This window comes from Artemia sp. Qi Xiang Cuo, chromosome 6 (assembly GCF_049724085.1).
Source record: "Artemia sp. Qi Xiang Cuo chromosome 6, ASM4972408v1, whole genome shotgun sequence".
NCBI classification, from domain to species: domain Eukaryota; kingdom Metazoa; phylum Arthropoda; class Branchiopoda; order Anostraca; family Artemiidae; genus Artemia; species Artemia sp. Qi Xiang Cuo.
Genome location: NC_142799.1, coordinates 82,625,529 through 82,649,606, shown reverse-complemented (window position 1 = coordinate 82,649,606; position 24,078 = coordinate 82,625,529). Strand labels below are relative to the sequence as shown.

Genomic DNA, 24,078 nt, shown 5'->3' with positions numbered 1-24,078 from the left:
AGTACTTGACGATTTTGTGAAAACCTTACTTATGCCATTTTATTTGAAAGGTGATTAAGGTGAGTGTGGTAATTATTGAGGCATTAGTCTGGTCTCTGTAGGTGGTAAATTACTTAGTAATATGAAACTTTTTAGACTGAGAGATGTCGTAGACAAAGTTTTAAGAGAAGAGCAGTGCGGCTTTAGAAAAGGTAGAGGATGTGTCGACCAAATTTTCACTCTTAGGCTAATAATTGAGAAGTGCCTGAGTTTTCAAACACCTTTGGTCCTCAGTTTTATAGATTACGAGCAATCGTTCGATTCTGTTGAAAGAAGAGCTTTAGTAAAGGTTTTATCCTTGTATGGTATACCAGACAAACATATTAAAGTGATTAGTGCTATGTACGAGAATAATACTGCTGCGGTTAAAGAAGGAATGAGGTTTGCAGCGGGTTTTTTATTAAATCAGGAGTAAAGCAGGGTGTGTTCTATCTCCCTGTATACGGAATATTTTGATGGACTCTGTTATAAGGAGCACAGGAAAGGCAAGTGGAGACCACGGAATCAAATGGGGAGGAAAACGTCTCCTAGACTTGGATTATTCTGATGATTTAAGCATCCTAGATGAAAGTGTGAGCAAAATGAATGAAGTTTTAGAGGTTTTGCGAGTTCAGGGTGCTAGAATTGGTTTGAAAATTAATGTTAGGAAGACCAAGTCACTAAGGCTAGGAATAAGTGAAGATTAAAAGGTGACGTTGGGTTATGAAAAGATTGATCATGTGGGCAGCTTCACTTACCTTGGTAGTGTTATTAGTAAAGATGATGGGAGCAGTGAAGATGTTAAAAATAGAATAGCCAAGGCTCAGGGTGTTTTTTCACAGTAAAAAAAAGTTTGGAAGAATAGGAATATAAGTCTGCAAACCAAGAATAGAATCTTAGAAGCTACAATGATGACAGTGGTCAAATATGGCTCTGAAGCATGGACGCTCCGAAAAGCGGATGAAGATTGGCTAGATGTTTTCCAGAGAAATTGCTTAAGGATTGTTCTGGGTAAGGCGGCTGACTGACCGTATTTCAAACAATAGGCTATACGAAAAATCTGGTTAAATACCGCTCTCTAGGGCTATAATGAAAGAAAGGTTGAGGTGGCTAGGGCACGCTGTGCGGATGAAGGATGACAGATTGCCGAAGATTGTTCTTTTCGGCCAACTATCTAGGGCTAAACGGAAAGCAGGTAGTCCCCGTCTGGGGTGGGAGGACGTCATAAAGAAAGATTTAAAGGAAATGGGAACTTCGTGGGCGGGTGTGAAAAGGGAGGCTTTGAATAAACTGGGGTGGAGGAGGATCGGGCGCAGCTGTGTTGGCCTCAGGCGGCTTGGTGCTGCGGTGAGTTGTTAGTAGTAGTAGTAGTAGTAGTAAGTAATTTCACAAATCTCAAGTCACAAATATTCTAACATACTGAGAATATCTCTCAAACTTAAAAAACGGTATAAAAAACGTTAGAATGATTATTAAACAAGACAGAAATTCTAGTTCGAAACCTGGCGTAAATGCGGACCATATTGAATAAATACAAGGTTTTTAGCTTTAAAAAACGCTATGTCTGTCCAGCCCATGCAACTTGAACAAATCAGTGTAAAAAAAAATAGCTTCGAAAACTACAGTTTATCTAGAAAAATTCTAGGTCAAAATCTGCAGTAAAATACCCCTGTATTGACTAATTATGGCTCTTTCAGCTTTAAAGACCCGTACGCCTGTCACCTATGTCATTCAATTTACTTCGTGAATTTTTCAAGATGTAAATGAAATGTTGCCATACGTACTTTCATGCTCGTTAACCCTATGTGGAGATCTGATTGTATTCCTTTCCTCCAATTCTTTCAACGTTCCCTAACAAATCAACACGAGTAATAAATATTTATAATATTTTTCACTCATTAATTTATAGGACTGACTAATTAAATATAAATCTTCAACAGATACAGGGCCATTTATCCTTTGGGACAAGCTGTGCTTATCAAATTTGCAAATAAGACATCTCTACGCAAACATCTAGTAAGATTGAACAAACAATTTTGACAATTTAACATGTATGACACATGACGCTGGCAAATGAGGTACGTAGGAGGGGGGGAGGGGAGCATAATCCTAGTTTTTCTTAAATTTCTAGGTAATTCTTAGCCAAAATATCAAATAAAATGTGTCTTCTTTTATGATTTGTCCTTCCTCCTCCATTTTTCTTTATCATTGCATAGATAAAGTCAACTACTACTACTACTAACAACTCACCGCAGCACCAAGCCGCCTGAGGCCAACACAGCTACGCACGCTCCCCCTCCACCCTAATCTATTCAAAGCCTCCCTTTTTACACCCGTCCACCAAGTTCCCATTTCCTTTAAATCTTTCCTTATGATGTCCTCCCACCCCACACGAGGACAACCTGCTTTCTGTTTAGCCCTAGACGGTTGGCCAAAAAGAACAATCTTCGGCAATCTGTCATCCTTCATCCGCACAACGCGCCCTAGCCACCTCAACCTTTCTTTCATTATAGCCCTAAAGAGAGGTATTGAACCACATTTTTATTATAGCCAATTGTTTGAAATACGGTCGGTCAGCCGGGTACCCAGAACAATCCTTAAGCGATTTCTCTGGAAAACACCTAGCAAATCTTCATCCACTTTTCGGAGCGTCCATGCTTCAGAGCCATATTTGACCACTGTAGCTTCTAATATTCTAATCTTGGTTTGCAGAAAGGCAAATGTAATCCCTTTGTTTAAGACCCAAACATGAAAAAAGCTAAGATTTTTAGGGACTACAGACCTTTAAAACTACTTTTCAAATAATACAAATGACAGTTAGTTGATTTGAATATCAAGCAAAACGATTGATCTATAGTTGTTGATTGATTGACTAATCAAGAAAATAACTTAGCGGAGGCAAGACCGTCATTTTCTTGGGGTGCTACCATTTCGGCAAACCACCCCGTCTAGGGCTAAACGGAAAGCAGGTCGTCCCCTTCTGGGGTGGGAGGACTTCATAAAGAAAGATTTAAAGGAAATGGGAACTTAGTGGGCGGGTGTAAAAAGGGAGGCTTTGAATAGATTGGGGTGGAGGAGGAGCGTGCGTAGCTGTGTTGACCTCTGGCGGCTTGGTGCTGCGGTGAATTGTTAGTAGTAGTAGGCACAAGTATGAAACGTCATAACATCGAACCGTCAGAACGTCGAAACGTCATAACATCTAAAAAAATTTATAAGTTTATATAATAGTAATAAGTATAGAATAGTTTAGAAACAAATTTTGGTTATATATTTGCACATCGGGGGGGGGGGGGGTAAAGCATAGAATATATTAAATACGTAACCTAACCTAGGTACCTTTTCCCCCTAAACCCCAAAAAACTATAGTTTTAAAATTTTCGATCGTAGGATGGTTCGAGGTTCTGACGGTCTTTTTGTCGATATTATGAAGGATTTTGTACTGCTCCTGACGTTCGTGCTCCTGACGGTTTGATGTCATTGTGATTGTGACAGAGAACCCACAAATCCTAAATCTGGAGTTTAGTCAGCACAACCTCTTTTACCCTGAAATAAGGAAAAGTAATCCAAGGTAGTTTTTACAGTTATCTGAGATCTTGAAAGTAATTTTAACGACACTTAGAGTCTAGTGAGTATAGTTCATTAAATATTTGAGGATTTGGATTCAGATTCGAGCAAATTGTCTTCCAATTTATACTAAGGTTGCAAGGAAAAAGAGGGAAGGTCCGGAGTCCGGGCGTAGTTGCTTAAGATGTGGGGAAAATGATTATGGGTTGGGCCATTTCCTCCTCCGGTGTAAGCAACTATCTCATTTAAGGGGATTAATTATCCAGGAGGGGGAAGATAGGCTGCTTGGTGAGTTAATCAGGTCTAGGACTCCCCGTTATATTGTGGCAGTAGGAAATTTTGTATTGATGGGAAGGATGTCAAATGAAGTGTAATTTTTCTTTAGTATTTGTTTTTTTGTATATGGCTTTAATTGGCTTTTAAATACAGATTATTATTATTATAATCTCTTTGACTTAAAAAGAATGTACAGCATTACATGACAGTCTTTAAAGTTTCCTGAGACCTTGACAGTGATTCTACGGACATTTCCAGTCTAGTTAGTAAGCTCTTTGACTGTAAAAGAATGTACAGCGTACCCGGGCTGTCTTCACAAATTTCTGAAAAGAAAAACCGGAAACGCGACTTAAGGCAATGGTCATAACACCAATATTCCACCAGGACATTAATCACTTATTTTGATACATACCAACACCATTCATTCCTCTCTTTTCTGCCATTGCTATAATTTTGTTGGCTTTCTTCTCTGACTGGATAGAGATCCTTGGGATAACCAACTCTAGAATATGCTTGCCATAATGACAATGATCAAGATACAGAACAGCGACACTCCAAAGACTGTGATGGCAAATCAATGAGGTTGCAAAATCTTGTACGAGGCTGTCTCGGAGGTTGAACGAGAATCTAAAAAAGAAGTGAAAGAGTTTTGATTACTATTACTTGAAAAGTTAGTAAATAATTATATTATTCTCCAGCTACCTGAAAACAAAACATATAACAGCTTCCCATTTATCATCTTTGTTTAGATCTCAATGTGAAAACATCTAAAATTGGATATTATTTTGTAATGACAATTGGCTTGTTGAAGCATAATCCTCTCAATTAATTCAGTGACCCAGTTGATTAAATGAATTTGATGAGAAGCGAAATACAAATCTGGATCGGAATTTTTGTGTGCAAGAAAATGCATAGTTGATCCTGTGCTGAACTACTTACGAAGATGCCGGGATAGCAAGGAATATTTGAAGGATGCCTTTGACGTAGCGTGTGATTTTTTTACTAAAACGGCTCTGCAGGGAGCTTGGAACAGGCTTCATGAAGCGCTTAAAGTGAATGTTCGTTGCAAGCACAACGTAAATAAAGAGACCATCCTTACAGAAATTGCTGACGGGTTTGAAAAGTTTGGCTCGGAGGTTTTACAAGAGCCAATGTTTGTAATTACTGATCCCGCCGACGTTCCGTTAAACCCGACGAAATCGAGAGCCGACGTTTCCCGCCGACTCAAAACGATCGAGAACCAGCTAGAACTACTGCTTGATTCGAACTTCGGAACCCTGCCAGCCTCTCCAGTCCAGTTGAGCACTGATTCAAATTCAGGTGAAAAGTCACTTTATTCTGTAGTCGTCAAAAACCCCCCTAAAGCTATGGGTCCCCGTGACCGCAAGGACTTAATTTACCGTGTCGGTGTCGAATTCAAAGTGACTGAAATAAGCACTTTACCAAAACGGTGGAAAATAAGATTAACAGACAAGGCGAGCACTGTAAAACTAGCTCAATCTCTAGCTTTTCCCTTGGAACCTCAAAGCAAGAATCCGCCTTCTTCTGAGGTGAAAATCCGGTCCTTCATGGCAATAGTGAAAAGAATACCACAAAGCGTAAACGAAGAAGATATTCAATCTGCTAACCCAAAGTGTTCCGAAGTGCGCCGCATAGGAAACAGCTCGGCCTTTAAACTGTGCTTTCAAAGCGAATTGGACTATGCAATAGAAGCAGGATTCAAAATAGACTTCGACCACTTCCGTCTCGAGAAATATGTATTTATGCCTAAAAGGTGTTACCGATGTCAACAGTTTGGGCATATAGCGAAGATCTGCGGAAATGACGAGAAGTGTTTCAAGTGCGGAGAGTCACATACCTCAACTCCGCCTTCACCATGCACAAGGCAAATCAAATGCTCAATCTGCGGGAAACCTGGTCACGTGCCTTCAAGCTTAAAGTATGAAATTATGAGAAGTTTCATGTCGAAACAATATATATATATATATATATATATATATATATATATATATATATATATATATATATATATATATATATATATATATATATATATATATATATATATATATATATATATATATATATATATATATATATATATATATATATATATAGGCATTAGCATGGGTGCTAATGCCTCTCCTAAATCTCGGTTTGCCCCTCTTCCCAGACCCCAGTTTGGTCCCCCAGCTGAAATTTAGTTTCTTCAAAAATCTTGTCAAAACCAAGATAAGCCTGCATAATTCAATCATCCACAGAAACGGGTCAGTTTTCTTTAGCATGTCTCTACCTTTTTTATTACTATATAGTTCAGTTTTCACTGTCATTTTCACTTGATTTGAGAAAATTGGCTACAACTTTGCCCCTCCCCCCAGAATTTTGACTAAATTACACCACTGCTTACACGTAGGTCTTAACCCACCCTACGCTAATTCTTAAATAGCAAAACTAAAATGCTTTACAAAATAACTTAAATTTCTTACTTGTCTTGGTTCGAATCGTATGCTCTCAATGCGCCGGCATGATGTAGAAGGTCCGCCAAATGAGTTGGGAACCATAGGTTATCCATTGCAGACTGAATTTCACTTAAAACCTTAAAACGAGATTTTACAAGCAAAACTCGAAGTACAATAAATAAGTCAAACATGGAAATAAAATTTATAAAATAGTGAATACAAATTCTATGAAAATTAAAAGAAATATTAGTTTTGATACACCATCAATAAGTTTTGTGGAGAAGAAAAAAAAATGAATTTTGCGGTTTATTAGAGTTAGGTTAGGTTTTACAAATGTACATATTCTATAAATTATGAAAAGCTTGTGATTTACTAGAGGCAAATTATAGTTTACAAATAGAAGTAATAAATTCATCAAAGGAATTTTGTGCCTTGTTAGAAGCTAATTATGTTTTATAATGAGAAGTATTATCTTATATGCATTCTATAGATTAAAGGCGGTATACGCTTTACTACAATTCGTAAACAGATATAGCAAGGAAAAAGATTTTTAAGACCCTCCAGAGACACTTATGGCGCATAGGGCGTCGACGTTCGAGTTAACGAGTCTTTTTTACACGGACAGGCAGCGAGTTTGTCGCACAGCCTTACGGCCTGGGATCAAACCCTGGCGCAGTATTGCCAAGCTGAAAATCACACTACCTTTAGTGTATGTCTCTACATCTATGAATCCGTATTGGTTCTACTGTTTGAAATTTTAAGTCACTATGAAGAACTTTTTACACTGGGGAAATTCCCCTGGGGAAGCCAGGGAAAATTTTACAGTGGGAGGATTTGACAGAAGTCCTATACAAATTCTTTTTAATTATCTTTCATTCTCTTTGCCAACTCAATTTTGCGGTGGCCGGCGTTTACCCTCCCCCCGAAAAATACCGGGGGTATTTTCCGGAGGGGGGGGGGTAACGCCTAGAACCCAATTTTGCATGTGGAGATGTTCTGGGGGCTATTTCCCACGTTTTTTGATTTCCGGGAAAAAATTTCCACGAAATTTCAGACTGAATTGTCTACAAGAAATTTTACGGGGAGGGGGATATTCAGCCAGGAATAAACTGTCTGAAGGGAATTTGATGGAAGGGGGGAGGGAGTGCACTTACGTTGGATGAAGTTTCTTTAGAGAAATTTTCCGTGAGAGGGGGGGGGGATATTTATTGGAGGATGAGCAAGATTTATTATACGTTGATAGTTAATTATATTATAGATTAATTATACGTTGGAATAGCTTCCAACGTATTGGAAATCAATGCAACATGCTACTTCCGAATTAAAATTCAGAATTGTTATAAAAGACTTACCGTCGTAAAGAGTCGAACAGACGGTGTCCTGTTGGCTAGACAGGCAGCTTTTACCCCTGAGCAACGCCAGGCAAGGCCGTACCCAGGATTTTTTTTGGAGGGGGTTTTACTAAAAAAAAAATTCGGGGGGGGGGGGTACAAAATTTGTTTATATTTATTTTGATACGTTTTTACGAGTCAGACAAACATTTCGGGGAGGGTTCAAACCCCCCTAACCCCTCTAACCCCCTCTGGGTACGGCCTTGACGCCAGGCAACAAATATAGCACATTAAAAAAAATGTACTTTTTTAGAAATATTTTGTGTATAAGAGGGACTCAATTAAGGGTATTTTAACTTAGGCATTTAGGGAATTGTCTGCTTTATTGAAGCTGCGGAATGCTTTATTTTTATTAGTTAATTAAATAAAAAAAACTTTTTTCAACTGAAAGTAGGAAGCAACATTAAAACTTAAAATTAACAGAAATTACTAGGTATATGAGGGGTCACCCCCTCGTCAATAACTCACTCTTTACGCTAAAGTTTGAATGTTTCCCCAATTCTTTAAGAATGACTACTGAATCACAAAGACCTTTTAGTTAGAATAAATAGCTATTTTAAAAGTACTAAAAAAACTTTAGCGTAAAGAGGGAGGTATTGACGAGGGGGTCATCCCTTCATATGTAATAATTTCTGTTCGTTTTAAGTTTTGATGTTGCTTCTTACTTTCAGTTTAAAAACTTGTTTCTTCATTTAATTTCTGATCGTTTTTTAAATAATGCTGGGAAATCCTCCCTCAATAAAAAATTCCTCCATGGAAAGATCCTCCAACTTTAACCCCCCTTGACCCCCCGACCCCCATCAGAAAAGTCCCCCCAACCCCCACCAGACAATTCCCCCCTGAAAATGTTTGTATACTTCCCAATAATCAATACTATATGTAAACAACAGGCAAACTTCCTAACTTGCAGCCTTTCCCCCGGATACTGTAGAGGATTAAGTCATCCTAAGAGACATAGTTGTTAGATTTTTCGACTATGCTGAACAAAATGACTATCTCATAACTTTGATCGGGTGACTTTGGGGAAACAATGAGCGTGGGAGGGGGGCTAGCTGCCCTCCAATATTTGTCGTCACTTAAAAGGAGAACTAGAACTTTCGATTTCCGATTAAATGAATCCTCTCACGATCTTCTACGATCACTGGTAAGATAAGATCGCCCCTGGAAAAAAAAACAATAAACGCGCATCCATGATCTCTTATCTGGCAAAAAAAAAGCAAAATCCCACATTTTTGCACATAGGAGATTGAAACCTCTACAGCAGGGTTCTCTGGTATGCTGAATCTGACGAAGTGATTTTCATTAAGATCACTTGATCTTTTGGGGGTGTTTCCCCCTTTTCAAAAATTGGGCAAATTTTGTCAGACTCGTGTCTTTTGATGGGTACTATTAAATTTGATTAATTTTATATATTTTGAATAAACATCAAAATTCAATTCTTTTGTTGTCTCTATTGTTATCAAGACTCTGTTTCTTAGTTCCGGATATATATATATATATATATATATATATATATATATATATATATATATATATATATATATATATATATATATATATATATATATATATATATATATATATATATATATATATATATATATATATATATATATATATATATATATATATATATATATATATATATATATATAAATAAAAAAGGAAACTCAATAAAACGTTGGATAAAACAAACGTGTTGACGAGCGTAGGTTATAGTTAAACGTTGTTATTTTTGTCAACGTCTATATTGATAAAGGTTGGTTATAATTAAACTTTGCCTATGATGTTTGTGTTGATAAACGTTGGTTATAAAAATTAAATAGATTTCTATTCGTCAACGTTTATGTTTGATAAACGTTGGTTATAATTAACGGTTGTTATGCTTGTGAGTGTTTGTGTTCATGAACGTTGGTTATATTTAAGCGACGACCTGTTTGTCAACCTTTTTGCTGTTAAGCGTTGTTATGTGTGTCAACGTTTTTGTTGTAAAAGTTGGTTATAATTAAAAATTGTCATTCTTGTCAAACGTTTATGTTGATAAATAGTGGTTATAATTAAAATCTACAAGGTCTGTGCCTCCCACGTTTCTAACTTACCAGTATAATTTCAATGCTGGGCATAGCTATGGTGACGCAATAGGCTTTAGAACTTCTAAGATTAGGGGAGGGGGAAGAGTCCAAACTCCTGTTTTTAGTAATTCTTATTCGTTTTAAGTTTGGCTCGAGTATTTAATTCAATTTTTACTCGTTTTAGCATATTTTCATTCATCTATATCAGTATCTATTATCTGCATGTTTCACATAATCATTCATTAATTTCTGTTCGTTTTGGGTTTCATGTATTCTTTAATAGTAATTCTTGGTCGTTTGAGTATGAATTGCTATAGATTTTTATTTCTGCTAATCTTAAGCTTAACTTGAGAAGTTAGAAGTTAGTGCCCGTCCTGCACTGGTTCTGGGACAATAGCTTTTCCTGAGGTAATAATAATTTCAATCATTTAAATAATATGGAAAATACAACTTAGAATGTTACGACGTTAAAAAAAACTACCATCGTATCGACATTCTGACAGACGAATTTAAACGCTTTGAACTGGACTTATTAGGAGTTTAAGAAATTCATATCCCAGAGGTAGGAAACATGACATTAGATTATATAGAATTTATTATCTCAGGCAGGAAGGATGGGTTTGCATAGGCAAGGAGTAGGGCTCATGATTTATAAGGAAGCTACCAAATCTTGTTTAGGCTGGGAAGTTATTAGTTAATAAAATTAATAAAATTAAATAAAATGAATAAAATAATAATAGAATGCTAGTCGCTGATTTTATGACTGAAAAGTGCAGGGTATACATCACAGTAGTATATGCCCCTGTAAAACCAACTGATGGAGGCAGTAGTGGCTCAGATAAATTTTACTTACAGCTACAGGAACAGATAGACAGGATCCCAGGTAGATATATGGTATTAAGATGGCAATTAATTATGGCAATAATTTGCCATATGTTATAAGCTTCTTTTTACTAATCTTTGATAATCCAAAGACAACTACACCTTCAAAAAAAAGGTATATCTTTTTAATTGTATTAAAAATATTTTAATACATTTTTAATGTAATACATTTAATTGTATTAAATGTATTAAAATATTTTAATATTTTAATACATTATTATGCATCGAGAAAGAAGAGGTCGTTACTTGACCATCTCAGAAACCACTTCAATTATGTCCAAAACTATTACCTAAATTGCTACCGAGAATGTCTTAAGTAATTTGATACCTGAAGAGACCAGACCAATGCTCCGATAATTCCCACACTCACTCTTATCACCTTTCTTATACAGTGGTTTAATTAAGGTTTTCCTAAAATCGCTAGGTACTTCCCATTTTTCAAAAATCATAATCATAATCTTCAGTAACTTATTTCTGACTTCAGAGACATCATATTTAAGAAACTCATTTACCACAATGTCAGCACATGGAGCCTTAATAATTTTTTTTATCCTTTTAGTACTGTCACTAATTCTTCCTCACAAAACAAACCTTCCTTCACATCCAAGGTATCCTTCTTAAGCATCGAACAGCTAAAGAAAGTGTTGCTTTCGTTTGAAGGTGTAGTAGTCTTAGAGAATCAAAAGAATGTTCATGTTTGAATTTTCACGAACAAAAAAAAAAGTGTTGTCAAATTAAAAAAGGTTGAATATTTCGGTGAAATATTTCTGCGACAGAGGTCTAAACCGATGTCCGATGTCTAAACTTTTTTTTTGTAGAGAAGTTTCGAATATTTTTCGCTCGTCCATCTCCATAGTAACTCGTGACAAAACTTGTAAGATTGTCTCAAAAGACTCTCTTTTTAAAGAGAGCTTTCATCGTGTTTTCCAGTTACAAATATTTTGAAAGAGCGTAACTTTCAATTTTAAGTATTGAGAGATCTACACTTGCTTTTGGCCTATTGAGCTGAATTTAAAAGCTATCATATACGTTCCTTCCCCATTGCAACTCGTGATAGAAAATCAGAAGCTTGTCTCAGAAAGCTCTCTTTTTTAAAGAGAACTTTCACCGTACTTTCAATTTCACATACTTTCAAAAAAAACTAACTTTCAATTGTAGGTATTGAAGGATTCACACTTACTTTTGATTCTAATCTTCTGAGTTACAATCAAAAGCTACCATAGAAATTCATCCCATTAGTAACTCACGACATCAATTATTAGGGCAACTTAAAGTGTAATGGCAAAAGGTTGCCTCAGAAGGTTCTGTTTTTAAGAGAGAATTTTCAACTTTTTTTTTCAATCTCAATATTTTCAAATGGCTTAACTTCCAATTTTAAGTGTTAAAGGATTTACACTTGCTTTTGCTTCTAGTCTCTTGAATTGGAATTAGAAGCTACTAGAAGCGTATTATCTATATAGTAACTCGCGACATTGTGTACCATTACAACTAACAGTCCAATGATAAACAGTTTTTCAGAAGGTTCACCTTATTTTAAGAAGTCCTTGAACGTTTTTTTTCAATTTCAAATATTTTCAAAGACCCTTACTTTCAATATAAGCATTGAAGGATTCCGCATGCTTTGCGTCCAGGCTTTCGAGTTCCAATTAAAAGCTATCATAAGCGTTCCATTCACGTAGTAACGCCTGACATCGTCTGCTATTGTAACTATAAGTTCCATGCCAAAAAGATAGAACTGCCTCTACGGTATACTGAGCTATCTAATTACCTGGTGATTATCACCCTCAAAAGCTGCAAGGATTATACGGTCCATAAGTGTCTCAACGTCTTGTTGATATTCATTTCTGCATTTTTCTGCTACAATCCCTATTTCTCGCAACTTCACAATTGGATCCGTGTATAAAAGCTTAAACACCATATATTCGTACCTAAAATAGAAATAAGCACAATATTCACAGAGAAACAGGCGTTGCAATAATTTTGTAATACTTTATCAATAAATTCATAACTATATTGGATAGCTGAAAATGGATAAAATTACAATCGATACAAAATCATTGATTTTGTGTCTTATCCTACCGAATTATCTATTTCCTCACTAAATTGATTATTTTCTAATCTAAAATAGAAATAAGCAAAGCATTGCCAGAGGAACCAATGCTCGAGGCCATATACAGGGGGGTTAGGGGGTTGGAGCCCCCCCCCAAAAAAAAACAATGTTTGACAGACTAGTCAAAATTTAACAAAAATCAATATAAACAAATTTTTGAAGCGTTTTTTAAAGTTTTTTGTAACCCCTCCCCCCCCGAAAAAAAATTTTGTACCCCCCCCCCCAAAAAAAAGAATCCTAGACACGGCCCTGTCAGTGTTATTATAATTCATTCAATTACAATATTTCATCAAAACAATTTCAAATATATAGCAAAATAATGATGAAATAGAACTTCTTTATAGAGCTTATTCGAAAAGGTTATACTCCTAGGGGGTTACAATAACAAGAGATGGCAGACTCACTTTTCAAACATGATCAGGCTCTTTTTTTTCTTTTTTATAGTATTTTGCGAAGTACCGCCCAGCTCGAACCTTTATAAAAAAAATTATTCGTCCTAAGAATTTATTCCGTCATTGTTTGTGTTTAATATAAGCAATGTTGTCTTTGTTGTCTGTGTTAATATAAGCAATGTTGTCTTTGTTGTCTGTGTTAATATAAGCAATGTTGTCTTTGTTGTCTGTGTTAATATAAGCAATGTTGTCTTTGTTGTCTGTGTTAATATAAGCAATGTTGTCTTTGTTGTCTGTGTTAATATAAGCAATGTTGTCAAAGCAGACAGTAATGTTGGTCTTTTTTGACCGCTTGAGAAAAGAAATCAATAGAATCTTCAATTACCGATTTTTATGTTGACCTTATACGTTGAATTTCACGTTTACGTTACACGTAAACGTGAAATTCGAAAACGTAAACACGTTATATGTACACGTTAAACATAAAACGTGAAATTCTCGTTTGGAAACGTATAAGGAGGTTTGTAATTCTCGACGGATGTTAAAAGCGACAAAATTAGATTATCACTAGATAGTGACAAAGTGTTTGGATTGCTCACTTGCACATTTCTTTCTCGCTACAAACTAAATTTAAAAGAAGGTTAAAAAATACTCGAGGGGGGGGGTAATTGACCCATGCTTATTTTCTAAATATACATCAAGGACTTTGAAGAGTAGACAAGAGGATTTGCGTATTTTTTGGGGAACTATGCAGGCCTAAGATCACGTAAAACAAGCAATCATTTTCAACAAACATATTCTTGAGATATAGGCTACCCTTTCTGGGGAAGCAAAATCTTTCCCATTTAAAACTGAATCCACTTTGGCATTTCTTTCTCAGAAAACCGGAATAAAATTTTTAGAACCTGTACCAAAAAAAGCGTTAGGAATTCCTACAATCGAGGGAAAACCTATGTCCCCTAAAACCCATGAAACCCTATGTCCTGACTATGTTACTGACTAAATATGGATCAAGGACTTTGGAGGGTACGCGAGAAGATTAGTGTCTCCAATTTGGCAACAATGCTTAAGACTAAACTTACGAAGATAAAACATGCAATTAATATTTTTATTCAGCAATTTGTAAATACTTCGAGATTTCGACGGATATAACTAGACGCCGTCTATTTTTTTTTTTTCTCTCTCTCTCTCAGACACGAACTTGAGTTTTTCTCTTTTCCATACGTTTTAAACTATCCGTGCCCCAGCTGAGGAAAGAATGATTACCCGTTAGAGCATGTCAAATAACTATTAGCTTAACCAAGACATTTTTTCGGCAGCAATATTTATTAGGAAACTTCATGTGATAACCATTTACCATCTGGACGCTAAATCAGTAGATGTAATCCAAAAAATAGTCACTCACCGTGTTCAACTATTTCAAACCGTAAAAAGAAATTTGCCGAGACTGCCAACATGTCCTCACTTTGCTTATAGAGAAGATCATAGGCAGCGCTATAACGCTGCCTAAGTAAAGAGCGATGTGGGCACAATTTTGTTTGTTTACCAAGGCACTTCATACCAAAGGAGTTGTCGTAGAAACTTTGAAAGGAGCTCCTTCGATTGAAAATAGAAAGTTCTAGTGCCCTTTTTAAGAGTCATAAGTGATTGGAAGGCAACTAGGCCCCCCATACCCTGTTTTCCCCAAATACGTCCGACCAAAATTTTGAGATAGCCATTTCGTTCAAAATCGTCCAAATAGCATATAACAATACCTCCAAGGTTGATACAAGCCTCCAGAGCCTAGGAACAAGGGTTGCCAGTTATGGTGGCCGGCGCTTACCCCCCCGCTCCCGGAAAATACACCCCCCCCTACTCCGAGTAAAATGGCCCACGGAAAATACCCTCCGTAGAAAATAACCCCCTCCGCAGAAAATATACCCCCCCCCCTCGGAAAATACCCCCCGTGGAAAATAAGGCTTTTCAAGTTAGAGAATTTTATTTGAGTTTTGTTTTGTGTTTTTTTCTGTAGGGGGAAGGAATTTTGGCACTTGCGTATTATACTCCACTCACTCAAGTTTACGCTGTCTAAAACGCAAGAACAAACTGATTTCTTTGTTTACTCCTTTTAACTTTTCCTGAGAAGAGACACAGCAAGTTGGCAGAACAGATGGGAAATATATAATTTAGGTTCTATATTTGCACATAAGAGGGGGAGTAAAGTATTTGGACAGTTTCAAGTTAGAAAACAATTCTTACTTCATAGTATGCAGAATAATTATACCTAACACATTTTGCATGCAGACCAGCTACACTTTACCCCCCCCCCCTAAAATGTATAAATATATAGCCCGATTTTGTTTCTAAAGTAACGAAGAAACTAATTTTTAGAAACCTTTTTTTTCTCGAGTTTTTCACGTGGTAAACTTGAGTGAGTGGCGTATAATACACAAGTACAGGAATTATTCATGGAGAGAGCCGGATTTCCCGGCATTATTTCAAAACGATCGGATATTTAACGTTTACGTTTGGATTCGGGCCCATTCATATTTTTCCGCTATGGTGGCGCTATTTGCAACTTTGATCATGTTCTATAGGTTTCACCCGGTACAGTTTATTGGTCAAAAGTAAGATATAGGGCGAACCCATGCCAACCAATGAAATTCATTCTCGTTTAACGTCTAGACTTGACATTTCGCCAAAGTACGAAATATTAGCGGAGATTTGACTATGATATAAGAGCCGGCGACTTTTGGATAAGGTATATTTTGAAGTAAGATTGAAAAAAAGAAAGAAATGAAGGATCAGGAGTTTCTAGTGCCTGGTATATTTTACTTGTTTAGCTGTAAATATGAAATGCTTATTTTAAAATCAAATTGCCAGTTTTTCCCCCTCGCGGATGCTTGCGCGATATAGTTGACTCGAGTAGGCTAGCCATCTCTGGGGTGATCAAAAAATTTCTTTCTAAAGAAAGAAAATTATTTCTTAGACCACACTGCCTTTTCATTTACAAAAATGAAAAAGATAAAAATGGGTTTAATTTAAATAAAGCTTGATCCCACTCAAGAATTACGCTATGTAAAATTCAAGAACAAACCTAGAACCGGTTAGTCTTGTGTCTGTATTAAAAGACAATTAGCTTATACTCAATGAAAAAAAAGTGGCGGGTGACAGAATACATGAGAGTTATGTAATTTGGGCTATAGATTTGCATATTAGGGGGGGGGCTAAAGTATTTGGATAATGTGAAATTAGAAAACAATTCTTATTTCATAATATGCAGAGTAATTGCAGGTAATACATTTTGCATGCAGACCCGCTATATCTTAACCCCACCCCCTAGTGTGTAAACATATAGCCAAATGTGTTTGTAAAGCATTATATTTCCATCCCGTTTTTGTTTTTTTTAGGAACTGCCTAACTTTACTTCTTGAGTGGGGCTGCTATAACAGAAAAGTACTAACGTGTTTTTTCTCTCTCGAGTTTTTAACCGGAGAAAACATTTTTCTGCAATTCGAAAATCGTTTCCTTTTGTAACATGAAATATTTTATTTACATACGTACCAGAACGAAAGTAATTGAAATTTGAAATGCTATTTTTAAGTCAATAACCACTAGGTTGTTTTCCCCGTCAGTTAAGCTTGTACCATATTGTTGCCTAGCTTTTTTGGGGGTGATAGGGTTCTTATTGCAAAAAAGTATTTGTTGAAACATTCGTACCAGAACGCCAGAAACAGATCATTGCTTTTTAGAAATATCTAGATTTAGAAGTGCAGACCTCAAACAATGTGTTAAAGAGGGATTGACCGCATGTCGTTTCAGTGGGAGAATTTTTTTATTCATCTCAAATCATTTTCGAAAATTCAAAAATCACCTTTGTATAGTAAAAAATTGTTTACTTCATAAGAAGACAAGCATAGACGATATTGCGACATGTTATGCCTGGGACGCATCAGAGTCACGTTTGTCAACAAAAAAGCCGAATTTCATTAATGACCAAGGCCGTATCCAAGCGGGGGGAATTACAGCGTTTGAATCTCTGCCCCCATTAAATTTTTGTCCTACTCGCAAAAAAGTAAAAAAATTGTTATATACTCATTTTTTTGTAACTCCTCCCCCCCCGAAAAATACTCTCATCCCCCCCCCTAACAACAAACCTGGATGCACCATTGTAAATCTCGTATAGTTTTTCTTTATTTTAGCGTCTAACTCGTATTTTAGAAGCAGAAACCTAATATCTAGATTTAGAAGTACTGATCCCAAGCAATGTGGTAAAGAGGGATTGACCACACGTATTTCAGTGGCAGAATATTTTTTTTCAATCTGAAATTATTTTTGAAAATGGAAAATCCACCTTTGTATCGTAAAAACTTGTTTACTTCCTAAGGAGACAAGCATAGACGATATTGCGACATTTTATACCAGGGCTGCATCAAAGTCACGTTTGTCGACTAAAAAGCAAAGTTTTATTAATGATCAAGGCCACATCCAAATGGGGAGATTTACCGGGTTTTTACCACTCCTTCGGCCAGTTTGTTTTGGCTTACTCGCAAAAATGTAACATCAATTTTTACAAAATCAATTTGAAAGTTTTTGTAACTTCCCTCCTCCAAAAAATATTTCAGCCCCCCAAACAACAATCTTGAATGCGCCCGAGTCAATTATATATGGTTTTGGTACTTGTCTAAAATATAAAGCACACTCGAGAACTTGTGTTGCGATTACCCGGTTTTTCAAGCTGTCTATACCAGACAATAACCTTCGGCTTGTTGAGAAACCAAATAATAGCTGTTATTTTAGTTTAATATTTAGTTGGTATTTTGGTTAGGTTAGGTTTTGTTAGGTTTTGTTACTAAAGCATTGTATTTTCATCATATTTGTTTTATTTCAAGCAGTCACCAAATTTCAATTCTCGAGTGTGTTTTATATAATAGACAAGTACCGTGGTTTTTTGTAATTTTAGCTTATAACTCATATTTCAGAAGAAAAAACCTAAAATGATTCCTAACGTTGAGAAGTTTCTCCACAAGATTACCCCCCTTTGGAGACACTAAGCGTAGACAGTAATATTATTTTTAGACCCAAGATATCTAGCTTCTCTAAGGGAGAGAGAGAAAGAGAGAGGGGGATTACAAAATTACTTTAAAAAAAGTTTCAAAAATTGATAATATAATGTGTAAAATTGTGTCGTAAAGCTATGGGAATCGCATAAACTCAGCATTTTCAGAACTAAATACAAAAGCTAAATAAATTTAAATTTGAAGTCTGACTCGATTCCGATAGCATTATCAAATAACCTGATACTAGACTGAAGGATAGCATGTAGAGAATTTAAACAGGATTCCAACTTAAAGATTTGTTTCTACAAAATCACCCCTTTCTTTTCATAAAGTTCACTGAAATCAGATATACAACTGGGGTATTGGGAGACGCGGCCTTAGTGGTGCGCAAGGCCTTGTGCAGCCGGCACTACGCGGGGCCTGACGTTATGGTCGTAATATAGCGGGAGCAATAATAATGTAGTCTCTAGCGGGACTGTTACCAATGTGATTCCTAGGGTTCAGCAGGAAAGTTGCGGTTTAGGGCCAAAAGGGTGTCTAACGAAGGAGGGTTTTGACAGTTTTAAAACCGCTGGCCCCGCTTAATATAAAAGGGGAGCGCAAATTTGGGAACTCAAGTCGTACATTCCACGGTTTTTTCTGTGAGTCCCCTCATGAAGTCACAAAATCACTCATGTGATTGTAATTCATAACATATTTGGCCCTGTTAGCGCGAGGCCCAGTGCGGTAGCACCACTTGGCACCCCCAAAGGACGGCACTGGCTATTAAAGGGGTTTGAATCGAAATTCCACACTAGATACTTAAGACCAATAATAATCTAGTATGAAAAAAAATTTTGAGTTATCAGATTGTCCAGCTGTGATACTAGGTAACTTCCTGTTGCTCCATACTTTCAGTTGAAAAACTTCTTTTTTAATTTAATTTCTGATTGCTTTTTTAAACAATGCTGGAAAATCCAGCGCCCCCTTCATAGCAATGTCCCTTCCCCCAGGGAAAGATCCTCCCACATAACCCCCGATCCCCCCCACTACCAGCAAACAAATCCCCCCTGAAAACATATTTATATTTCCCAATAAACAACACTATATGTAAACAATGGGTAAAGTCCATAACTTTCAGCCCTCCCCCGGGGACTTTGGGGGATTAAGTTATCCTAAAAGACATAGGTACTATATTTTCGACCATGCGGAACAAAATGGCTGTCTCAAAATTTTGATTGGGTGACCATGGGAAAAATGAGCGTCCGAGGGGGCCTAGTTGCCCTCCATTTCTTTTGGTCACTTGAAAAGGGCACTAGAACTTTTAATTTCCGCTTCAATGAGCCCTTCCACGATATTCTAGGACCACTGGATTGACACGATCACTCCCGGGGAAAAAAAAAAACAAACACGCGTCCATGATCTTTCTTCTGGCAAAAAATACAAAATTCTACATTTTTCCAGATAGGAGCTTGAAACCTCTACAGTAAGGTTCTCTGATACGTTGAAACTGATAGTGTTATTTTCATTAGGGTTCTATGACCTTTAAGCAGCGTTGCCATTGTCCGGGATTAATCTCGGTGTTCCGGGATTTTTTTTTGCAGTCAGGGATTTTTTGTGTGTCCGGGACTTTCGGGATTTCTTTAATAAAAACCGGGATTTTTTGCTAAAAACCGGGATTTTTGCTAAAAGCCGGGATTTTTTATTAAAAAGAGATTTTCAACGATTTTGGCTGATAGTCTACTTTTTTTTTCTGTACAGGATCACGAATATTCTCTGTTTTTGCTAGGTCCCTCTGGATTTGCGGTATTACACTGTAGAAACCATTTTTTCGTTCCGGATTTAACTTTTGAAAATTGGAGTCTAGCGGCGAATTCGAATTTTAAACGTGCTTTAACCTTGCAGGAAGTATTGAAAGTAGTCTCAACTGACGCCACCGTCAAGAGGAGACTTAAATCTCTCAGGTCAGTGCCCCGTGCAATGCCTCGGGCAAAGTTAAACTCAGAAAAGGTAAGTAAAAAGCGTACGGCATTCTACTTATTCTGTATATATATAAGTGGAATAAGTTTAAACAGGGATCTGAATCTCAAAGTAGAGTTTTTCCCCTCGCTGATGGTGCTATTCCCAAGAAGCTTAACTTTATTTTGTTAACTACTGAACTATTGTATTATACCACCTATAAAATTGATCTTTGTTAGGTTACCATGCATAGGCCTAACTTATTAGGTTTCTCCTAATTTTCTTGAACAAGTAGGCTAGCCTAGGCTATTTGATTAGGCTGATTATTTTAGCCATATGGATTGCTGAATGTTTTGAATGCATTGATAGTTAATAGTAGAGTCTAATGGCAAATACACAATTTAGTTTAAGCATAGCTTAGTCAAATTCAAGAAAATACTGCCCAATCTTAAACACATGATCCTATATGCCTTGTAGGATACAAAGCCACTCAAACAGAAATAGATTCAATCCCAGACATGTGCTGTAAAGAAAAATATGCTACTAGGGTTTGCTAACTTTTCTTTAAGCTTAATTTTCAGTATAAAAAAGTTTCTGAGATCACATTGAGCTAATCACAACAAGGTAATCTAAATCTATACATATGCAAGACTAAGAGCTTGCTTGGAAATGTAGGCTCTATTTGAATCAAATTATGCTCGTTTGTTTGTCCAAAGTTAGTGATTATCCAAACACCAGGGGTGCTTGGATAATATACCCAGTTCTTCATCAGCAGCTGATGTGTATTACCAAATAAAGCTAGTTTAAAGAAAAATCAAACTGTTTTGTTAAGCCTAAAGGTGTATCTGGCTTTGTGGGGGAATAGACAAGGAAATAGAAAATCTAATGGTATATTTCCTTTTTTTTTTATCTGATTTCTCCCCTTTAATAAATATTAGAGCTAAAAATATGTTTTGCTATTACTAGGCCTAGACTAGTCTATCTTTACAAAGCCTATCTTTAGTCTACTTAAAATTTCCTTTTCCTGACCTAGCCCCATTTTCCATTTCCTGACTTGAAGTAAAATCAAGTAATTGGAAGCATTTCATCAAGCCACAATGTCCATTGGGGTTGTATACATAATGGGCTGGGGGTTGATGGCAGAATTTGCTTCAACCAAATCATTTTTTTTTTTTTTTTTTTTTTTTTTTTTTTAAATTACCGACTGACAGGATCAATACAATATGCTAGGGTATATAGCAGTGCTGTTATTGATGTTAAAAGTAAATACCACCATCTAGTAGTGTCTAGGGTTAATTTAAAGCTGAAGTCTCGGAAGGGTAACTACCTCCCAGGAAGTTATGATGTTGGTAGACTCCAGGATGAGAATTTGAAACAAGCTTTCCAGGAACAGTTGAATACCAAACTTGAGAGTTTAAAAGTTGACAATGTGGAAGATGGTTGGAATAATTTTAGAAAAGCATTCTGGTAACATGAATTTGTGTGGGCTTTTCTACCTCCCACCACCCATTTCCAGACATATTGTAAGATGACCTCTTTTTTTAATTTCAAGGATAAGTTTTTTAGGTAGAGAGGAGGTAACAAGAAAAATCTTTAGTCAGAACTTTTGAGAATCTTTTAAATTTCTTTCTATAAAATGTCCATATAAATAGACTAGCATTAGATTTTATGATTTAGGGGGTCTGCAGTATATTATACTTCTAATCATGAATTATGATGCATATGCAGTGCTCTTTCTTTCTGGAGAAGTTTCTGTTCTCCAATACAGAAAATACCTATTAGGTTGCGATTCTGCGAACTCGAAATCACGATAGCTCAAACGTCAAAATCGCTGGATGCAAAATTTGACTTTACACAAAAGCAGCAAAAATAGAGGTTTCAGGGAAATGCAAGGATCCCTACAGATCCAAAAGTAGTAGAAAAGCCGAAAGTACTGCGATATGTCCTTTAATTTGAGTCAGAAAAGTTTAAATTGGCCACACAAAGTTTCTGGAAAGTGATTTTGTGCTTGATAGGCTTAGAGAAGTAAAAATTAAGTAGAGGAGAATGTTAGCCCATCAACTTTTTTTTGTGGCAGCAGATAGATAGGAATTTCTTGGCCACTCGAGTACCGAGTCTTTAGCATTCTGACTATGTTTCTCTAGCCTGACTATATTTGTGATCATGCATTGAAGGAATAAGACTTTGCAGCCAAAAATCTTATAAGGCTTTATTTCTACATTTAACCTTGGCCTAGGTGGGTCTGAATGAAACAGAAATTCCAGTATCTAGAAAGTATTTGGTAGAAAGAAAAAAGATCATATAATATTCCTCTGACTTATACAGTATGACCGGTGGAAGATGTTGGACAAGAGACAGCTAGTGAATCAGCTAAGCATTGACAATAATTGGTAGATCTGTAAATACTTAAGTCCATGGGCGTAGGCAGGGGGGGGGTTAGAATAGTCAGAATGCTAAAGACTAGGTACTCGAGTGGCCAAGAAATTTATAAATATTTAAAAATAATTAATATATATAAAATATATATTAAAATATAATATATATTAGTATAAATATTTAAAAATATTAAGAAAAAATATTTATTTTCAATTTAAAGGACATAGGAACGCAAAAATAATGATAATACCTTCATTCATGGTTAAAAATCTCAATTCATATCCACCAAGCCTTTTTTTTAACACGTTTAGGGATTTTCAAGATTTTGAGGCCAGACGTCATAATTCCTACACAGTGCTATCCGAGACCCCGGCCGCAAAAAATTTGAAAATCGTTGATGTAACTTCTTACCCTGGTTGATTTAAAATGAAGGAAGAAAACAGAAAATGCAGTCTCTCTGCCTGCATTCCCTTATAGCTTTTCGTTAGCTTCTTCTGTAGCCTTTCATCGGCAACTGAGGAAAAATCAGCCAAAGATGATTTCGTCGCAACACCAGAGGGACGCTGCAAGCCCACGGACCAAATAGTAAATTCGTAAATAACAAACTTTTTAAAAACGCTACGAATTTCAGTTTTTGATGGGAAATAGTGTTTTCTTGGGTCCCATAGAGCATTATATGTATATTTTTTACTTTTATTTGTCCTTTAACGAAACCCTAAACGACGGGATTGATTTTAATACTAATTTTAATATTTTTGGTTGTGTTTTTGCCCCCCCCCTTCCAAAATTCTGCCTACGCCCATGCTTAAGTCTGCTCTTTTACAGATGAAGGACATTCGTCTCTTGTTTGCGAAAAAGTGGAAAAGTCCTGAGACTACCCATGGAGAGTCAGGATTAGCTGCCACCATAGGTTCGTCAGATCTTGAAAAGGACATATTACTTACGAAACATCCACGTCAAGAGCCCGACGCTGGCTGTTCTGCCGACGTGGATTCGTCACATTTTGAAAACGAAGTGTTTACTACCGTACGCCCACATCGACAGTCCGACTTCGATAATGAATACTCCTCCTCTGAAGATTCAGAGGACGAACATTCTTCTGAAGATATAACCGAAGACTTTAGGAATAGTGACGAAGGGTCAGAATTTGATCCAAATCCTGTGTCGCCGTCGGAGTCTGATAATGCTGAAAATGGGCGGCATTCTTTGAATGAGAAGAACAGAAATCTTAGAAAGGATTCAGTGAAAACCAAAAATGCGTCATCTTCCGAAGAGATTGTGAAGAGAAGAGAAAAACGTGCAGTCCAGAAAAGCAAAGGCAAGAAAAATTATGTAGATAAGTTCACCAGCAAGTGGCTCCATTTGCCAGAATTTAAGGGCTGGCTTAAGGCAGATGAAAAAGATCCATCAAAAGCTTACTGTAGCTATTGCTCAAAACCACTCAAAGGAAATAAGTCTGCTATGAGACGGCATGCGTCCAGACCATTTCATGTTAACGCTGTCAAAGCTAAAATGAATCAAGTATCGGCTTTATCATGTGCTTCCAAAGAGCTCCAGGAGC

The 24,078-nt window shown here is 36.5% G+C and overlaps 1 protein-coding gene across 1 annotated transcript in view; it reads right to left on the bottom strand.

The window, feature by feature from the left end:
- The window catches only part of Nup75 (nuclear pore complex protein Nup75), a 125,056-nt gene that overhangs the window by 40,802 nt on the left and 60,176 nt on the right, over positions 1-24,078 (bottom strand). Inside the window, exons 6-8 of the mRNA XM_089091303.1 lie at positions 12,431-12,590; positions 6,345-6,454; positions 4,271-4,485 (exon numbers count right to left, since the gene is read on the bottom strand). Coding sequence (XP_088947429.1) covers positions 4,271-4,485; positions 6,345-6,454; positions 12,431-12,590 — 485 coding nt within the window. The remainder of the gene's footprint in view (positions 1-4,270; positions 4,486-6,344; positions 6,455-12,430; positions 12,591-24,078) is intronic.